Here is a 20,636-nt window from a genome sequence, read left to right as displayed (position 1 = left end):
TTCAAATCAGCTGTCAAGAATGAAAAAGAAAATCAGCAACTTAGAGAAAAAGTCAAAAATCACATTTTTAGAAAATCTATGATTACATAATTTAATACGAAAACACTCTATTAAAGCCTCTAGTTTATCACTTAGAGAATTTTAGATTATTCCTACCCAATACCAGTGTTGTATTCACTTACTCATGTTCAGTGGATATTTATTGAGCATTTAATATAGGTCACTCACTGTGCTAGGCTCTAAAGAGAAAAGATTAGTAAGAACAAATATGTTAAGGTGTTCATGATGTGCTTATCTCACTCTCCTCTGCCAGGGAAAGCACTAGAAAATGGGGCCTGTTGTGATCCATTAAAGAACCACAGGAATTAAAGATTCCATATATTAAATTTTAGTTTTGGGGTTGAGGGTAGTTGTTTGGGAAAATAATCACATTCCATGGAAGACTTATAAAGGAGAAAGATCAGCCTAAGCAAATTAAAAGCCACTTGGCATAACGCCTTTTTGTAGGATCCTATATTATGTTTGTTTATTTTTCAAAAATTATGTTTCCCATTTATAGTTAAGCACCATGCATTACTTTGTACAGCTGAATATTGGCAATTATTTCCTATGCTGGGCAGCATTCTGTTGTAAAGCAGTAAATACGCAGAACACTTTGATGATAAATCCCTCTGGCTGCTGTGTACAGCGTGAATACAAGTGGCACGAGAAAGAATGCGGAGACGAACCACTCTTGAAAGGTATTGCAGTCACCCAGACTAACGTGATGGCAGCCTAGCCTAGGGCGAGGGCTATGGAAAGAAAGAGGACATTTCCACGATATTTTTGGAAGCAGAAATGATAGGAGACATATAGAACATGGGGAGAGACAGACAGGTTGACAGAGAAATGGCTGACATGCTTTCCTGAGCATATTTATTAAATTGAAGGCTTCATAGTTTTAAGTAGAAACAGCCACATGTGAGTGGAAGTGAGTCCACTTATCAAGAAGCCATTTTCTCTTTATTTTTTCCACTTTAAATATTGCATTTTTATAACTGATGGTTTTTCCTGGTGAGTTTTTTGCGACTTTCAAAGAACAGATAATCCTTATCTTTATATGATATGTTCCAGAACTTAGAGCAAGATGACAAGCTAGTTTATAAAGTTAGCATAAATTGCTGGTTAAAAGTACTGATCCTGAAGTTACAGACCTTGGTTCGAATCCCAGCTCTGCTTACTAGCTGCACACCTTTGGCCATGTCACTTTACTGTGCCCTCAGCCCCAGCTTCCATTTCCTCATCTACTAAATGGGGGCAATCCATTATGTCCTTGGTGCTACGAGGATTAAATGAGCTAATTGGAAGAAATGCTTTAGCCAGAGCCTGGTACATGACAGGTGCTCAGTAACGGTAGTTGTTATTGTCTCTGTTTTTATCGACACCAGATCTCGACACAAAAACCCTGAAAAATAAAATTATTAGGCCAATTTTTGTTATAAATTAGATGAGTAAATTCTAAATGAAAGAGTAGCAAATCAGGTTCAATAGTATATGAAAAGAATCACCTACTATGACCAGTTTCTTTTCTCTCCCACACTCCTGGATTGCCATTTCATTTTCTCCTGTCTCTGCCAACTTCCCACACCTCCTCCCATATCCTCATCTCAGTTGACGACTTTGCTTCCTACTTCATTGAGGAATTGGAGGATAAGAAGAGACTGTCATCTCCCTGCACTTGTGCTTGTGTGCCCCACTCCTGTTACTCATTCTCTCCTGTGTCTCATGAAGGACCTATCCTCTTGTCCAACCAAAGGCAATAAATATCTCCATCTCTGCATCAGATCCCACTCTCTTTCGCCTAATCAAGGACATAGCTCCAGAGATTGTCCCCCCCTCTCTCCTGCAAGATCAAGTTTTCCTCTACTAATGAATCATTCCCATTAGCATTAGACATACTATTATTTCTCCCCTTTAAAAAAAAAACCTTCTTTCAGGCCATTTGCTTTTCCGCCCTCCACCCTATTTCTCTCCTTCCCTTTATAGGAAAACTCCTTAAATGACTTGACTCTACACACTGTGTTCAATTTTTCACCTTTTATTCTCTCTGGATCCCACTTCAATTAGGGCCTTATTATTCCATTGTAACTTCTCTTCTCATCATCAACAATAACCTCCGTATATCAGTTTGCTGGGGCTGCAGTGACGAAGTAGCACAGATTGACTGGTTTAAACAACAGAAATGTATTGTCTCCCAGTTCTGGAGCCTAGAATTCCAAAGTCAAGGTATCAGCAGGGCCCTGCTCCCTCTGAAGGCACTAGAGGAGGCCTCTCTCTTAGCTTCTGGTTGTTCCTTGACTCGAGGCAGCTAAACGCCAATCTTCATATGGGGTTCTCCCTGTGTACTTGTCTCTCTATATCCAAATTTCCTCTTTTTATAAGGACACCAGTCATATTGGATTGGAATCTACTCTAATGATTTCATTTTAACTTGATTATATCTGTAAAGACTCTGATCCAAAAAAGGAAATTCTGAGGTATGGGGAGTTAGGAGTCCAACATATCTTTTTGGGGGGGCACAGTTCAACTCATAGCATCCCATATTGCTAACCCGAAAGGTCATTTCTCAATGGTTATCTTAAAGGCCTTGTTACCAGCATTTGATACATTTGGTTATCTCTCTTTCCTCAGAAAAAGTTTCTCCATTTGGCTTCTAGGACACCACATTCACTAGTTTTCCTCCTACACTGCTGATCTTTCCATCTCGGTCTATTTGGCTGATTCACTTCATCATCTTAGCCTCTAAATATTTGATGATGCCCCAGGCTCAGTCCTTGGACTTCTTTCCTTTCTATCTGCATTCACTCCATAGGTGATCACACCTAATTATATGGTGTTAAAGTTCATCAGTAAGCTATGACTCTCAGATTTATATCTTCAGACTGCCCTTCTCCCTTTACCTCCAGACTCAATGTCCAACTCTGTACTTGACATGACTGATAGGCATCTCAGACTAACATGTCTTAAACCACATTCCTGACCTTCTCACTCAATCTTTTTCTCTCTTTCTTCCTCATCTTGGTTAATGCTAACTTCATTGTTCCAGTTTCTCAAACCAAAACCCATAATGTTATCTTATATTTCCGTATTTCTTTTACACCTTCACTCTGTCCTTTGGCAAATCCTACTGGCTTTACCTTCAGAGTATTTCTGGAATACAATCTTTCTGACCACCCCCACTGTTGCCACTCTGGTCCAAGTCACCATTCTCTCTCACCCAGATTATTATGGCAGCTCACTAACTGGTGTCACTACTTCTGCTGTTGCTCCTCTGCAGTCTATTCTCAACACAGCAACAAGAATGAGACTGTTAAACAAAGTCAGTTCATGTCCCTCCTCTCTTCAGAACCTTTCAGTGCATTTCCATTTCACTCAGGGTAAAACCGAAGTCAGCTTTATGATCATTGAGTCCACACGTGATTTGGCCACCTCCCCTCCACTCACCTCTCTGGCTGTATTTTCTACTGCTCTCCCCCACGTTCTCTGTGATCCAGCCACACTCGACCACTTGCTTTCCCTTTGAAGACATCAGACATGATCTTACTACAGTGTCTTTGTACTGGCCATTCCCTCAGCCTGGAATGTTCTTCCCCCAGATAACCACTTGGTTTGCACCCTCACTTACTTCAAGTCCTCACTGTGAATTCATCTTTTCCCTGACCTCCCCTGTCCCATCTAAAATTTCAACCTTTCTTCCCCCAATATTTTTTGTCCTCCTCCCCTGCTTTGTTTCTTCTTTGACACTTATAACTCTAGATAATCTATTATGTACTTAATATACATAATATTGTGTACGTCTGTCCCCCTCCATACACACACACTACAGTGTACCCCTAGAAACCAAGTAGTAAAGTTGGCTATTGACTGGACTTCAAGCAACAGGAAAAGTCAGGAACTGCCAACTGCAGCTACAGTATTCATGCATGCATTATTCACTCAGTAAATATTTATAAAGTCCTACTATATGTCAGGCACTGTTCTAAGTACCTAGGAAAATCCAGTGAACAAAGCAGACAAAGATCCTTGCTCTCATGGAATATCCATTCTAGTGGGACAATACAGTGAAAAATCATGAAAAATAATAAGCAAATTATCTAATATGTTAGCTGATGATAAGTGCTAGGGAAAAAACAGGGGAGGATTGGGATGTGAGGGAGAGGGGGTGTTTTACAATTTTAAATAGCATGGCCATAGTAAGTCTCCTTGTGAAGCTACAGTTAGCAACTAGGAAGATACCAGAGAGGTGAAGTTTCACATATAATCCAAATAAGAAAGAAGTCCGAGAGAAGAGTGCTCAATAATGTTCCTGTAACTCTTTGAACTAAAAAGCAGGGCTGTTTCTCTGTTTACAAAGCCTACTAGCTAAGAAAAATGGCAGAATATTTATGCCATTCTAGACATTCAGAATGGCAAAGGTGTGTGTGCTATTTGTGTATGTGTTAAGCATTTGAAACATATCTTGTGGGCCACAACTGACCAGCACAATAAGATGTAAAAGGAAAAAGGTGATCTATCTATTGTATAGAAGGGTATTAAATTGTAATTATTTATAGAGAACAAATGTGTACCTAAGAAAAACAAAGCATCAATTGAAAACTCAACTCTTGACTAATGAGATTTTAGTAAAGAATCAAAAATCAATTAAGTTTTGCCCAGGTTCACTTAAAAATGGCAGAAAGCTTAAGTTAAATATGTGTGACTCTCCCTCCTTTCTTGAAACCCCACAAAAAAATAAGCTTAAAATGCATAAAAGCACAAGGACCAAGAAAACACAAGAGAAGACCACAGGAGATGAAGAGGTCAATAAAATTTTAGAAGCTGAAAGGCAGATTGATGAGTGGTGACTGATTAAATATGGAGAAATCCGAAAGCTGAGTGTCTATGATGGGGGTGGGGAGTGGATAGAGGCAAAGAAATTAAAAAGACCTAAGCCAAATCACACCAGAGAACTACAAAAGGTTTAGGAACTGTACCCGTGAAAGGGAGAAAACTGGAAGAGTCATTGAAAAACCTACATACAGACCCTTTTGGGCCACAACGCCACACATTCTTCCCATGTAGCCTTCAACTCCCACTCTTCACCACAGCAGAAGGTGGAGGTTTTCTCTCAGGAGAGCTATGAACTCAGGGATGCTGGGCACAGCTGAGGGAAGGGGTGATCATTTGAGGAAATCCTTTAACATGGAACACAGAGATCAAGACAAACAAAGAGAAAAATAAGGTCAAAGGAAACAGAGACAATGCAGGGAGGAGAAGAAAGCTCCACAAAACAAGAACGGGGTAGTTTAAGAAAGGAATAGTCAAAGAACGAGGTGGGGGGTCAACCTAGAAATTCAATAAAATGTCTGGAAGTTAAAGTTAAGAAAATCTTGTACATACTGGAACAACAAGACAAAGAAAAGGAAAATAGAAAAGATTAGGAAAAATAGAGAATTAGTCTAGGAGGTTGAACAGCCAAAGACAAGAGGTCCTAAAAGTGAGAAGAGACAAGAGGGAGAAGTCACAACAATAACAAAAAAATACAATAAATTTCTAGAACACAAATTTCTAGATTATAGGATACCACCAAAGGCAAAAAGACTTGTCCAAGGCATAACACTGAAATTTCAGAACACCAGAAGTAAAGGGAAGATCCACATGCTTTCAGAGAGAACAAGCATGTCACATGCTAAGGACTGGGAATCAGAATGGCACTGGGCTTTTCACCAGGAACACTGAAAGCTCCAAGATAATTAAGCAATGCCTTCAAAATTCTGAAGGGAAATAATTTAAACCTCAACTTCTATACCCAGTGAAATTATCAACCAAGTGTGAGGGTAGAATAATATTTTCACACTTACAAATTCTCAGTAATCTACTTTTCATGCTTTCTTTTTCAAAAGCTAATGGAGGATGAGCTCCTCCAAAATGAGAGGGTAAATCTGGAAAGAGAAAGATAGGTATCCAGAAAACAGGTGGTCCAATTCAGGAGAGAGACAAGGAGGAGCCACAGAATGATAGTGAAGGGACGCTCCAGAATGAAGTATACAATGGCCTAGAAGCAGCTAGTCCAGATTGTGGAGGTGTACAGAAGGTTCCAGGAGAGATATCTCCAAGAAAAATATGAAATTGATAGATGATATTGATGTATCCAAACATACTGAAAGGAGATTTTACACCTCTGGTAGGAAGTTTAGAGATGTGTGAGAGAAACAGTAAAAAAATAATAATAATAAGCAAACTAAAAAAATGAAATCATTATTAAGTCTAGGGGGAAAAATCATGTTTTAAAGGAAAGGAATTGTCATCACTATAATAATGTAAGCACGATATTTATTGAACTAACAATTGTGCTACCACTATACTAAAATGATGGAAAAGGAGAAGAGCACATGTAATGTATGCATATGTTTGCATGTGGCTACTACGTGTGTGTGTTTCTTTGTGGCTTGGGAAGAAGTTGAAAGAGAGCTACATTGCCATATTACAGAGTTGGAAGTCAATAAATAACTATATGAATGTGGAAAAAAATCAAGAAATAGCTGTATATGCATATTATTAAGACTATGAAGAAACAGGTAAATGGACTGGAATTGATGGCCTGGGTGGTGAGTGATAGAGCAGAGGACTACTGTTTTTCATTACAAGCCTTACTTTATTTAAAAAATAATAAACGCAGGGGCTGGCCCCAAGCCTGAGTGGTTAAGTTCGTGCGCTCCACTTTGGCGGCCCGGGGTTTCGCCAGTTCAGATCCTGGGTGTGGACCTGGCACCGCTCATCAAGCCATACTGAGACAGCATCCCACATGGCAGAACTAGAAGGACCTGCAACCAGAATATACAACCATGTACTGGGGGGCTTTGGGAGGGGAAGGGGGAAAAAAAGAAGATTGGCCACAGATGTTAGCTCAGGTGCCAATCTTTAAATTTAAAAAAAATTTTAAAAATAAATACCTGGTACATAAAAGGTGTCCAAAATCTAGTAGCTACCTTTTTTTTTTTTTTTTTTAAAGATTGGCACCTGGGCTAACAACTGTTGCCAATCTTTTTTTTTTTTTCTGCTTTATTTCCCCAACCCCCCCACCCCCCCACCCCGTACATAGTTGTATATCTTAGTTGCAGGTCCTTCTAGTTGTGGGATGTGGGACACAGCCTCAACATAGCCTGACGAGCGGTGCCATGTCCGCGCCCAGGATCCGAACCCTGGGCCGCCGCAGCGGAGCACGAACTTAACCACTCAGCCACAGAGCCGGCCCCGCTACCATTTTTTAAAAATCAATTTCCTTATAGATCAGAAATTGCTGGTTATATTCCTAAAAGAAGGAAAAAAGAATATACTCACATTAATTACAAACAACTATAAAATATCTACTAGGTACCCTAACAAGAAATGTGTGGGATCTATGAAGAAAAATTTAAAAACTCAATGGAGAAATTTCTCAATGGAGAGATATATAAACCTAAATAAATGGAGAGACATGTCACATGCATAGATGAGAAGAGAAGATGCCAATTTATCCCAAAACAATGAATTGTTTGAATAGAATCGCAATCAAATACCAGTGATTGTTTTGTTTTGGTTTGTTTTGGTAATTTGACAATAATTGTTCTAAAATTAACCTGAAAGAATAAATAGGTAAAATCAATTAAAACATTCTGGGAAAAAAATATGAAGTCATAACGTGTCAACACTAAATCACATAAATTTCCAATAATTAAAGGCAACTTGCTAGTGCATGAATCATCAGATCAGTGGAACAAAATGCATATCCCCAAAACGGAATCTCACGTACGATCAGGAAACCACCCTAGAGGGACTAGGGTGGAGAGGTAAGGAGAATGGATTGAGAGAGGCCGAACCACGGTTCAAACCCCAGCTCTGCCACCTACTCACTGTGTAACCTTGTGCACGTTGTTTAACCAATCTGTGCCTCAGTTTCCTCATCTCTAAAAGGAAATAATAAAAGTACTTAGCTGGGTGACATGTAAAGCATTCAGAACAGAGCCTGGCAATAGCAAGTGCTATATAAGTAGTTGCTATTATGGTGTCACTGTCACAAGTCACCAGGGCCAACTTCACGGGTGTGTGACCTGCACAGTCACACAGGGCCCTGCTCCTAGAAAAGGCCGCACATACTGGTTAAAGGCTCTGCTGTCATCATATTAAAATTCTTAAGAAGTTTTGAAGAAGAGTCCTGCATTTTCGCTTTGCAATGGACCTGGCAATTTGGGTAGCAAGTCCTGCAAGTCAATCAGGAAAAACATGAATTATTCAACAAACGGCACTGAGAAAACTGATATTCCAGGGGGGGAAAGTTCATGTGAGGTTCTCATTTCACCCCATGTGGCACACTACAAACATAATGATACAGTTTAAATAAAAACTTCATGTTCTGAATTTGAATGGGAAGTACTGGCTTAAATGCATGATGAATTTTATCTTTAAAAATTTATAATATATGTTTTCTAATACTGTTCACTGAATAGGCCTAGAAACAAGAACCCAATAGCAAAGAGCACTCCTAGCTCCTGGATATGGTCTTGTAAGACTATTTCCCACTGAAAGGAGCTAGGGTTCCTTGCAGAAATGGCTGATTCCAGAATTTGCATAGAAAATGTGCAAGGTGAGCCTTCTCAGGAGGCTTGAACAGGAAATATAGATGAAAATCTTGTCTTACCAGAAAGCAAGGAAGTTATCAAAGACTATATGGACATGTCAACTAGAAGAGGTTCCCACTGGGCAAAGATGGGCCAATTGGAGCATCAATAAGAATGATAACTGCAATAGATTATCATACTTTTTTTTTTTTTTAAAGATTAGCACCTGGGCTAACAACTTGTTGCCAATCTTTCTTTTTTTTTAAAGATTGGCACCTGGGCTAACAACTGCCGCCAATCTTTTTTTTTTTTTCTCCTGCTTTATTTCCCCAACCCCCCCCCGTACACAGTTGTATATGTTAGTTGCAGGTCCTTCTAGTTGTGGGATGTGGGACACCACCTCAATGTGGCCTGAGGAGCGGTGCCATGTCCGCGTCCAGAATCCGAACCCCGGGCCGCCGCAGCAGAGCGCGCGAACTTAACCACTCGGCCACGGAGCCAGCCCCTATCATACATATTTAAACGCATGAGTTCATAATGGTATTCAAAAAAGAAAAAACTTAATGGCCATCTGAAAGAACCAACTCATTCTTTTGAAAACTGGCAAATACAAACCAAAAAATCATGTGTTTATCCTGCCATTCTTAGATGAAATGAAACTCATAGTAACCCTATAGTTAACGAGAGGAAATTTTCCTTCGTAGAATTCTACCTAATAAATGAAGAAGAAAATAATTAAAATATCACCATTTTGCAATCCATTATGATATGTTGAATCTAAGCATGATCATCAGTGACCACTAATATCACAGAAAAAGCTAAGTATGCATTAAATGCCACCTGATGGATGTTAAAACATGACCTAAATCTGATCAAGCCTTTAGCTCTAACTACCAATTTACAGCAAATACAGGGAACAGAAGAATCTGTTAAGCATCACTTTAGGGATGCAGTCAGCAAAATCCAGGCTATGGAAGATCCTGCAGGGCAAATGACTCAGTTTCTTCAACTAACACATTGCAAGGAAAAAACGAGGAGAGGGAGAGGAAGCCTAGAGCTTGTGTGAAAGAGACAGCAACTAATTCTAATGTATGGACCGTATTGGGATCCTGATTCAAACAAACAAAAATAACAACAATGAGACAATCAGAAATTTGAACATTTACTAGGGTTTTTTTTTTTTTTTTTTGACATTAAAGAACTATTGTTAGGTATTTCTGGCTATGACAATGGTGTTATGGTTATATTTTTTAAATGTCTTACTTTTAGAGACACATAAGAAATATTTACAGACTAAATGAGATGATTCCTGTGATTTGCTTGAAGTAGTCTTGGGGGTAGGAAGAAAGTGGGTGGGGATATTGGTGGAACAAGATTTGCCATGAGATGGGGCCAGCCTCGTGGCCTAGAAGTTAAGTTTGGCCTGCTCTGCTTTGGCCACCCAGGGTTCGGTTCCTGGGCACAACCTCTACCACTTGTCAGTGGCCATGCTGTGGTGGTGACTACATACAAAACAGAGGAGGACTGGCACAGATGTTAGCTCAGGGAGAATTGTCTTCAAGCAAAAGAAAGAGGAAGACTGGCAACAGATGTTAGCTCAGGGCAAATCTTCCTCAGCCAAAAAAAAAAAAAAAAAGATTGATCGTGAGTTGAAACTGGGGGATAGGGTATATGGAAGTTTACTATTTTTGTTTGTGTTTAAGATTTTCCATTAAAAGTTAGAAAACATATATCCAGGCAGGAAAAAAGCTTACTCATAAAAAGATGTTTAAACCATACAAAATATATGAGTGAATATTTAGCTGATCTGAATGGTTAATGACATTCTAAACATAGAAAAAATGAGTAATATACTAAAGAAAAGACTGCCACTTTAAAATAAAAACTAAAAATGTGTGTATGCTTTAAAAGTATCATAAAATTAAAAGATACTCTAAGAAAAATACAACTTACGACAAATACAAGATTAAAATGCTTAGTATATAATGGAGTTAATAATAATAGGTAACACATTGTGCATAAAATGCACTAGGCACTCTAATAAGCACTTTACAAAAACCATTTATTATAAAACAGAAAAAGTACTAATATTCCATGTTCTAATGGATAATTCATGAAAGAAGTTCAAATAGTCAATAGATATATATTTAACTTGACAATAATCAAATAATTGCAATTTAAATTGCACTAAGATTTTAACCTATCAAAGTAGTGAAGATCTGTGTTAATGATTAACACCTATTGTTGACGGTGCAGTGAAATGACTGACTTCTTACATTGCCAGTGGGCATGTTAAGTTGGAAGAATCTTTCTAGAGAAGAATTCTCAGCAATATTAATTGAGTCTTGAAAACATTTATACCTTTGAACCTATTATTATGCTTTCAGGAATTTACAGCATTGACATGATCAGAGATGCATATGAACAGCTATGTCCTAGGCAGTTCATAAGAGTTTTGTTTGTAATAAAAACTGGAAGCAACCTAAATTCCAAAAGGAAAAAAAAGGAACATTTAAATAAATTATAGAACATCAATACCTTGGACTATTAGGGAACCATTAAAGTCATGCTTTCAGGTGGAAGATACCCCATCAACAGGTGAATGGGTACTGTAATTGTGGAGTATCCATATAAAGAAATATTATTCATCAACAAAAAGGAATGGGTAACTGATACACACATCAACATAAATGAATCTCAAAACATTATGCAGAGCAAAAAAAAAAAATCAGACCAAAAAAAGGAGAATATACTGTTTGAGTCCATTTAAATGGAATTCTAGAACAGGTCAAACATCTCTGGCTAAAGAAGTCAGATTAGTGGTTGCCTCTGAGATAAATCCAGGGATTGATTTAGTAGGAACATGAGGCAACTTTCTGGGAGGATGGAAAAGTTCTATATCTTCTTCTTTTTTTTTTTTTTTGAGGAAGATTAACCCTGACGCAACGTCTGCCACCAATCCTCCTCTTTTTGCTGAGGAAGACTGGCCCTGAGCTAACATCTGTGCCCATCTTCCTCTGTTTTATATGTGGGACGCCTGCCACAGAATGGCTTGACAAGCAGTGTGTAAGTCCGCACCCGGGATCCAAACCAGCAATCCCTGGGCCACCTAAGTGGAACGTGCGAACTTAACTACTGTGCTACCAGGCCGGCCCTGGAAATGTTCTATATCTTGATGGGTGTGTGTTAAGTGGGGATTCCTTTTGTCAAACTCATGTCCCTTACCTACTTAATTTCTGCTCAGACTTCATATAAGATCTAGCCTTTGACTATGTAAATCAGACCTCAAAAGATCACATTTTCCAAGAAGATTTAATAAAATAGACAAAATACTCAGTTTACAGTCTTAACTGGAAAAAAAGAACCATGATACAATGCTATGTATATAGTATGGTCCTAAAAATGTAAAAGAAAATACACAAATATAGATAAGATACACAGATAGAAATGACAAGAAGGATATATTCCAGTGAACATGTATAACTTTCAGTATTAGAAAAAACAGTAAATATTCTTGATACCTCACTTTATACAAACTTTCTTTTTCTCTTTACATTCTAGCTTTGGCCTTCTTGCAGTTCCTCAAATACAGAACTTGTGTTTCCTATGCCTGTGATGACCTCCTCATTCCCTCCAGCTGTTTAGTTCCTGCTCAGCCTTCAGCTCTCAGATCAATCTTGACCTCCCCAGAGAAGCCCTCTGTGCCCCCTTCCCCTCCAGCCTCTCCTTTGTGGCACTTAACAATAGTAATTTTTCATTTCTTCGCATGTCCCTTGAGGTAGCCCCACTGCAAGGCTTAGGGCACTGTCCTCTAGACTGCGGAGTCTCCCCAAGACTTCTGGCTCCAACTGCCAGTTCAGGGGTTTTCCAAAACCACCCTAAGCTTCAATACTGCTAGAGAAACTCACAAGTCTTTGAAACCTCTTATACTCATGGTTACATTTATTACAGGGAAAGAATACAAATTAGAACCAGCCAAAGTTGGAGAGATACATAGGGCAGAGTCTGGGCAGTTCCCAAATATGAAGCTTCTGTTGTCCTCCGGATGCCTTACCCCCCTAGCATTTATGTGTTACAGTATGCACCGAGTATTGTCCATCCAGGAAGCTCACCTGAGCACCAGTGTCCAAAGTTTTTATTGAGGGTTCATTACATAGGCATGATTGATTTGTTGATTGTGTGGTTGAAGTCAATTTCCAAATCTTTCTGGCTTTCTGGCTGTGGCCAGCTTCTATCTTAAGACTACTGGGTATGATTGTTCCTACTCTGAAAAACTCCTTAGCATAAACTATCAGGTGTGGTCTGAGGGGCTCACCATGAATAACAAAGACACTCCTCCTTTCACTTGGGAAATTCCAAGGGTTTAGAGGTTACTTTCCAGGAACTGGAGGGGTCAGGGATAGGGGTGGGAGGGAACCCCTCTTTGAGCAGGTCAAATTCTTGCTACATGACATGGTTATGTAAATAATGCCCCCCACCCCTCCCAGTTCCAAAGGGCTTGGATCACATCTCGTTTTGCTCCCCATCTCATTCCCAGCACCTAACATGGTGGGTGACAAATGCTGAGAGTCTGTATAACATAGTAGTTTATAGCAGAGAATTGGCAGAGTCTGAATTTGAATCTGAACTCTTCTTTTCACTGACTAGGTTGACCCTGGACAGGTTATTTAACCTCTCACTGCCTAACCATCCTCATCTGTAAATTGGAGACGATGATCAAACCTATCTCAGAGAGTGCAGGGAGGATTAAATGAATGGTCATCAGTAAAGTGCTCAGAATAGTGCCTGACACAGAGTAAAAGCTAGATAAATGTTTACTATTATTAAATGCTCAATAAATAATTGCTGATTGAATGAGTGTCTGGCAACGAGAGGTGCTTAGTAAATATTAATTGAAAGAATATAAAATAAGATTTTCTTCTTTAGTAGATTTTCCTATTTTTCTATTAATATAGTACCAGATGTATTGATTTAGACGTGTCATCAATATTCCTGATTTTCAGCTCTCAAATGAAATATTATTCTAAAGATAATAGCTTAATAATATGCCTAAGAAAAGTACAAAAAAAGTTTCAGAGTCTTTTCACCTCTCCAGCAAAGAGTCCCTTCAAGCGTAGAGTGAGGAGTTGAATTAGACAGGGTCCAAGGTGTCTTCCAACTCCAACAAAATGTTATTTGTCCTCAGGAAACAAACTAGATATAACAACAGAGAAGACCATTTTACATGGAGGCATGAAACCTTTGACTGTGTAAGTTTCCATTAAGAAAAAGGAACCAAGAGAACATTTGGCTGATTACCAAAATTCATCTTTAATATGTGAGAACATAGGTTTGAATTGTGGCAATGAATTTTTATTAATTCAATGGAATTTGACTCCCTGGCAAACCACACACAAAGGTCATAGAAAATTTATGTTAACCTGTGAGAAATGGTTTATTTTATCTTGTCGCTTAAACTGGCCTAATGTGAGTGTCTGGAAGGTGATTGATCCTGGAATCAGTAATGTCTCCAAACAAGAGATTAAACACTTTCAAATAATACTATTAGCAATTAGAAAAAAGAAGCAACTTTTTAAAACATTCATTTTAGTTACAAAGTAATGCATACCCATTTAAATACAATAACCAAATGTTTTTAAATTGTTTTATTATTAAGCGATTATTTAATAATAAAAAGTAAATATGTTCCAACCGCTCTTCTTACCATGTTTATTTTCCAAAGGTAGCAAATGTTAGCAATTTGTTCCACATATTTCCATGCGTATACACACAATTAAAAAGACGTATGTATGCGCTTGTTATCAAAAATATTTGTAAAGTGTTACTTTTTCTTGCCATTTTAGTGTTACCCCAGGCAGTCACCCAGTTTGAGGAACTGGTTGGCATGGCGGAGGCCCTGCTTAAAGGTGGAGGAACCATGTCAACGTCTGCGTCCACCCTCTGGAGAGCCACAAACAACTCCTCACCAGATTCCTTTGCCTCAACGTGCAGTAATTCTAATTCTAACTCCAGTTCGCCAATTTCCTTGAAAGCTGAGGAAGAGCATCACATCGATGAGAAACAGGTCAGTTGAAATACTTGCCCTATCTTTCTCTCAGATAGAGTTAAATACAAAAATTAAAATAAGAGTACAAGATGATCATTGTTTTATCAGATAACTTTAGGAAACTTTAGGTCACAACCATAACATTCCAATTGCCTACAACAATATTTTTTTTACAATAAACCTAATATTTGTAAAACAAATATCCAGTTTAGAAAACTAAAGTCAAATTGTGGACAATGATGAAGTTATTAAGCTAGAAAATTCTTCAACCAGTGACAAAAAGATAACTATGCATTAAAGGTTATAAAATTATATCACTGAGAGAAAGTAAATTTCAGCCCCTGTGTGCTGGCTGAACACGATTCTTTTTCTACTTTCCCAATTTCTCTTAATCAGGAAACAGAAGCTAAAAAGACAAGAGTTTTGTTAGAATCAGGTATCAGCCTCGGAAAATATGCCTTCAAGAGCAATAATTAAATACTAACAATCTAACATTCAGAATATTTGAATCTCAGTGTATCTGTTCCCTTTTGCTGTGTAACAGATTAGCACAAACTTAGTGACTTAACATAATACAGATTTACTATCTCAGAGTTCTGTGGGTCAGAACTGTGGTGAAACAAACGTGTCGGCAGGTGCCCTCCTTCCTGGAGGCTTTCTGGAAGAAACAGTTTCCTCCTCATTTGGGTTGTTGTGGAATTCAATTTCTTGTGGTCATAGAACTGAATTCCCTGTTTTCTTGCTGATTGTAAACTGAAGGCCATTCCTGCTTCTCAAGGCAACTGCATTCCTTGGTTTGTGGCCCACTTCTGCCATCTTCAAAGCCAGCTGTGTCAGGCAAAGTGCCGCTCCCTCTTGGAATCTGTCCTCCTCCTTGTGTCCTTTCTCTGACCCACTCCTCTGCCTGCCTCTTCTACATGTAAGGGCTTCTGTGATTAGACGGGGTCCACCTGGATAATCCAAGACACTCACCCCATCTCAGTTACTTAACTCTTAACCACACCTACATGGTTGTTTTTGCCATAGAAGGTAACATATTCACACGTTCCAGGCATGAGGATGTGGAATTTTCAGAGAGCCATGATTCTACCTCCACACTGAGCAGGAAGCATTGAGGATGGGACTAATCCTTAAAGCACCAAATCCAGACTTCATGACAAGAATTTGTATATACTCTGGAATACCTCACAAATATTAGGAATTATCTCAAAGATAATAGTTGACTCTAACCTCTGATATGTAAAATATATATCAAAAGTATAATACATCCCCTTAAAAAATTTTGGTTTTGTTTTCTGATATGTCTTCACTCAATTAGTAATATATTTCTCCAGATAGTACTTTTCTTTTTCTAATTTCAATTTTTTTTTTTTTAGTTCAAGATTGAAAAATGGCAGATAGCCCGTTGTAACAAGAGCAAGCCTCAGAAGTTTATCAATGATTTAATGCAAGTGCTTTACACAAATGAATACATGGCCACCCACAGCCTGACGGGGGCAAAATCCTCTACTTCAAGGGACAAAGCCGTCAAACCAGCTATGAATCAGAATGAAGTTCAAGAAATCATAGGTGCGAACATGATTGCGTTATATCGTCACATGAATTTGAAATTATTTTACCCTTCAAGGTTAAGTTATCCTTTCACCATCTTTATTTTTTTCAAGATTACTTTCCAGTGAAAGAGAAATCTCTTATTAAATATGAGGTATAAACCTCTTATTAAATATGGAAAATTTTGTAGAAAAACTCTACATTAAAAGTGGTTGTTAAAATAAAACCAAATTTTACATCACTGAAAAGTTTGAATTCATAGCTGTAGAAAGGTAAATTTTGAAAATCCTTTGAAACAAAATTTCAGAAAGAGTTTATATCTTATTTTCTCTTTCTTATCTTGCTTATATCCCTTATCTTTTATTCTAGAAAAAGAGAGGTTAATTTGAGCATCCTATTTATGGTTTTTAAGTTAATGAATCTCCTTAAATAAAATAATCTAGATAATAAAATAATTTTTATTTTTTGCAAATATCCAGCAAATTTAGAGAGTCCCTGAATCTCAGCTCTCTCTATGTCAGTAGTATGTCATTTCCTTAGTTGGAAAAGGGTCAATCCGAATCTAGTTTTTTTGACTGATGTTGAGAATGGATAAAAATAAATTCGTAACATTTTGGAGCAAGGGGACTTGCTCCAAAAAGCAAGAAGAGTTCAGAGCAAGTAGCAAGGTTCAAGCTGAGTGGTACCATAGAAAGACAAATATGTAAGCTCTCGGCTTATAATATAGATCTTCGTTATCTGTAGCTTTGCTTTGAAAAATCTGCCTCTATATTCATCGATGTAAATATATCATGGGTGTTTGGGCTGCTCTTGCAAAATAGAGACAAAATTATAGTGTAGATTGTTTGACGCTTTATCTCAGTTCATACCTTCAGATGCAGAGGCCTCATAAAATGTTTCATGTGTTATTGTTGTTTTTACAGGAGTCACAAAGCAATTATTTCCCAACACAGATGATGTTTCAATTAGAAGAATGATAGGGCAAAAGCTGAACAACTGTACCAAGAAGCCAAATTTAAGCAAAAATCTGAACTCTCAGGATATTAAGTAGATCCTTTTGGTAAGTCCTTTAAATCTTCACAATCCTTTCAAGGTGGCAAGGAGAGGTAATACTTCTATCCTTGGAACAGCATTTTCTGAACACTCTGCGAGAGACTACTAATGTCCTATGAAATGCTAATACGTGTTCCTGAGGGTGACGGTGGGACAGGAAGGGGGTGTAAATTTGGGAAATACTGAGTTCATTTGCACAGATTTTCCTTTCCCAGAACCTCTCAGATGTTTTGATACCCAAGCACAACAGAAATCTCTCGGGAGGGGTTATAGGATGTAGTGTTTTCCAGAGGAACTTTTTTTCTTTATAGAACATTAGTTAACTTGTGGGTGGAGGTAGAAAGGAGCCAAAGGAGGGACACAGGACAATTTACAAGTGTTTCTCTAGAACAAGGGAGATGCAGACCCTTGGGAAATCTCTGAGGTGCGTCAATGGGACTGAACTTAGAACTCTAAACAGCTTTGACCTGTGTGCTAAGTGCTGGCTGGAAGTATTGAAGGTCTCCTCTGCCATCCTCCATTCTGCTTCTCACTGTCTTTAAGTCTTTAAGTCAGCTGTTATAGTTTCCTTTGTTTGATAAGGATTTTTACCAAGATGTTTCCATTGTACTAAGAAGGGGAATTCTTTGTTTTTAGTGAGTTCTGACGGAAATCACTGGACAGTCAGGGCCTCCCTGGGCAGAACTGTGCAGTGGAATTTTGTGTGTGCTTTAGCAACCCAATGTTCTGGCCATTTCACCTGTGCCCACCCTTCTTCTCCATTATTTTGATGCAAAATATGTGAAAAGTATGCATTATTGGTGTCATTAATATTTTAAATTGATAAGAGGTATATGGTAAACACATAAGGGCAGGTTTCTCCCCCACTTTCTTTACTTTTATCTTTGACTTCCACTTTGCCTGCGATGTGCCTAACTCTAGCCACCTCTGAGACCACTTTACTTCTCTCTTTCTTCTGACCGTGTTTTAAATGGATGTGGAACTGCGTGAATGCAGTGATTGCCCCACCCATTGCTGACTATCACCCCATCCTCCTTGAGGGTTCCTTACTATGTTGCTGTACAACTAAGGCTAGGTCAGTGAGAGGCAACAATAGTCTCTCTTCCCTAAAAAAAACCAACAACTTATAACAACTGCAAGGGGATTATTTCCCTTAGCTCATACATGCTGGTAGACTGACTCGAAGATTTTTATAAAAGATAAGGATTTTTGTGATTAAAGTGATTAAAAATTTCAGTAGGTTGTGAATCTCACATCTTCCCGCTTGGGAGAAAATTTTGCTTAAATGAGCCCTTAGAACTTGTCATTTTGACATGAGGTTACCCAGTTATCCTGGTGTAGGATGGCCAAGGTCCCTTCCTAAATGCCAGGAATCCAGCCCTCCAAGTCATAGGGTTGTCTTTGGGAGCACATTATTGTATGTCAGAGCTCTGAAAATCATTTTAATACCCTAACTTCTGCCTTTTTAATATCTCATACTGCCAGGGGTAGGCACAAAACTCATCTTTGGCCATATCAGTCAGCAGAGTGTTGAAGATATTAAAGTAAGAGGTTTTTATATCAGTTTTGCATGTACTTGCCAGTAGTAGTGTTATTAAATCACCTGGCTATGGCATTAATTAAAATTGAAAAAAGGAACAAATCTTTTGCTATGAATCCAATCTGTTCTGCTGCCTTCTGGGCCTGAGCTTTGCTTTGTTGCCAAGTTGCACTGAATAGAAATATATTTTGAATCAGAAGTAGAGATTAACACTAGAATGGAAAAAAAATTTAATTGGCAGGTATTTTTCATTTGAAGTATGGCTAAATGCAGATTATTTCAAAAGGACTGAGAAAATATGCTGGGAAAGACAGGGTCACATAAAACCGGATTTAGCCATGCTTGATGAATTAGTCAGATACAGCGCCACCTAGTGGAATGCTGCTCCACTTTTCTCTTCTTGGTCGTTTAACAGGAGCCTGAAGGTGACTACACTTAGTCAAGCAAACCATACCCCTTCCTCACTCCGCCCGCGAGAGTATTCTTTGGAAAAATAACTTTCCTCGCATTACTATTAGCAAGGCAATATGTACTGCAAAATCATGGAGACGCCTACGAATTCCTATACATCCGGGAAGCCTAGCCACCCCCACTCAAGGGCCCTGTGGCTGACTGTGCCTTCCACCCAGTACTAAACTCAAGGTTGCCCCTAGCGGGTTGGATTTGACAGGACAATCATTTCCCAGCCAAGACTCATTTCTGTAAGGATAAGCGCTCAATTCCATCCTTCCCCCTTTCTCACCTATCGTCTCTCACTGCTGTGACCGCCCTCAGGTTGCCTGCAGCTTGCACTTTGCCAGGAGTGCCATGTTGCCAATCTTTCTGACCTTTCTCCATATTTTGCTTTTTTCTTATACTAGCCAAAGAAAGTTTTATTTATAAGAATTACAGAATCCTAGAACATCACCTCCATGACACCCCGCTATGTGGTCAAACAGGCTTCTCCTGAAATTTCCAAAGCTGCCTCAGTATATAATCTCTGCTATAGCATTACATATGCATATATTACATTAAAGATGATCTAATTCAGAGTGCTCAAACAGGGTGGGAGGGACTTTGTCCCCTGCCCCTCAAGTGGGGAACATTTGAAAGTGTCTGGAGATATTGTTGGTTGTCACAACTGTGTGATACTCCTGGTATCTAGTGGACAGAAGCCAGGGACGCTGCAAGACACCCTACAATGCATAGGACAGCCCCCCACAACAAAGAATTACCCAACCCAAAATGGCACTTGTGCCAAGGTTGAGAAATCTTGGTCTAAAATGATTTCTTTACTTTGGAGATAATGAAACTAAAGCCTAAAGAAGTGAAGTGAATTGCCAAGGTCATATGACTACTAACTAGCAGACAGCCAGTACTAGCATATAGTTCTCTGTATTTCTTATTGCATTAGTCATTGGTTCTCCAGAGAAACAGAACAAATAGGATGTACAGAGAGAGATTTATTTTAAGGAATTGGCACACACAACTGTGGGGACTGAGAAGTCTGAAATCTGCAGGGCAGGCCAGCAGACTGAAGACCCACGGAAGAGTTGGTGTTGCAGTCTTGAGTCCAAAGACTATCTGAAGGCAGAATTCCTCCTTCCTCAGAAGACTTCAGTCTTTTCTCTTAAGGCCTTCAACTGATTGGGTGAGACTCACCCACATTATGGAGAGTAATCTGCTTTACTGTAAATCTGCTGATTTAAATGTTAATCTTGTCTAAAAAATACCTTCACAGCAACATCTACACTGGTGTTTGCCAAACAACTGAGTACCATAGCCTAGCCAAGTTGACACATAAAATTAAATGTTTTAGGGTCAGAAAGTCTGGTTTTGAAGCCTGTTCCAC

At 38.7% G+C, this 20,636-nt stretch overlaps 1 protein-coding gene across 8 annotated transcripts in view; it reads left to right on the top strand.

Annotated features, from left to right (window-relative positions):
• BEND6 (BEN domain containing 6) overlaps positions 1–20,636 on the top strand; it is a 55,566-nt gene that overhangs the window by 31,960 nt on the left and 2,970 nt on the right. For 5 of the 8 annotated variants that reach the window (XM_070514686.1, XM_070514687.1, XM_014851718.3 and 2 more), the window contains exons 4-6: positions 14,459–14,679; positions 16,038–16,230; positions 17,136–17,272. In XM_070514686.1, coding sequence (XP_070370787.1) covers positions 14,459–14,679; positions 16,038–16,230; positions 17,136–17,263 — 542 coding nt within the window. In that variant the 3' untranslated portion in view covers positions 17,264–17,272. Of the gene's footprint in view, positions 1–13,800; positions 13,865–14,458; positions 14,680–16,037; positions 16,231–17,135; positions 17,273–20,636 lie in introns of all 8 variants that reach the window. The other 3 variants (XR_011504923.1, XR_011504922.1, XR_011504921.1) reach the window with 1 other exon arrangement.

This window comes from Equus asinus, chromosome 8 (genome assembly GCF_041296235.1).
Source record: "Equus asinus isolate D_3611 breed Donkey chromosome 8, EquAss-T2T_v2, whole genome shotgun sequence".
Taxonomy (NCBI): Eukaryota; Metazoa; Chordata; class Mammalia; order Perissodactyla; family Equidae; genus Equus; species Equus asinus.
The sequence above is the reverse complement of the archived record's forward strand: the minus strand, read 5'-3'. Positions and strand labels throughout refer to the sequence as shown.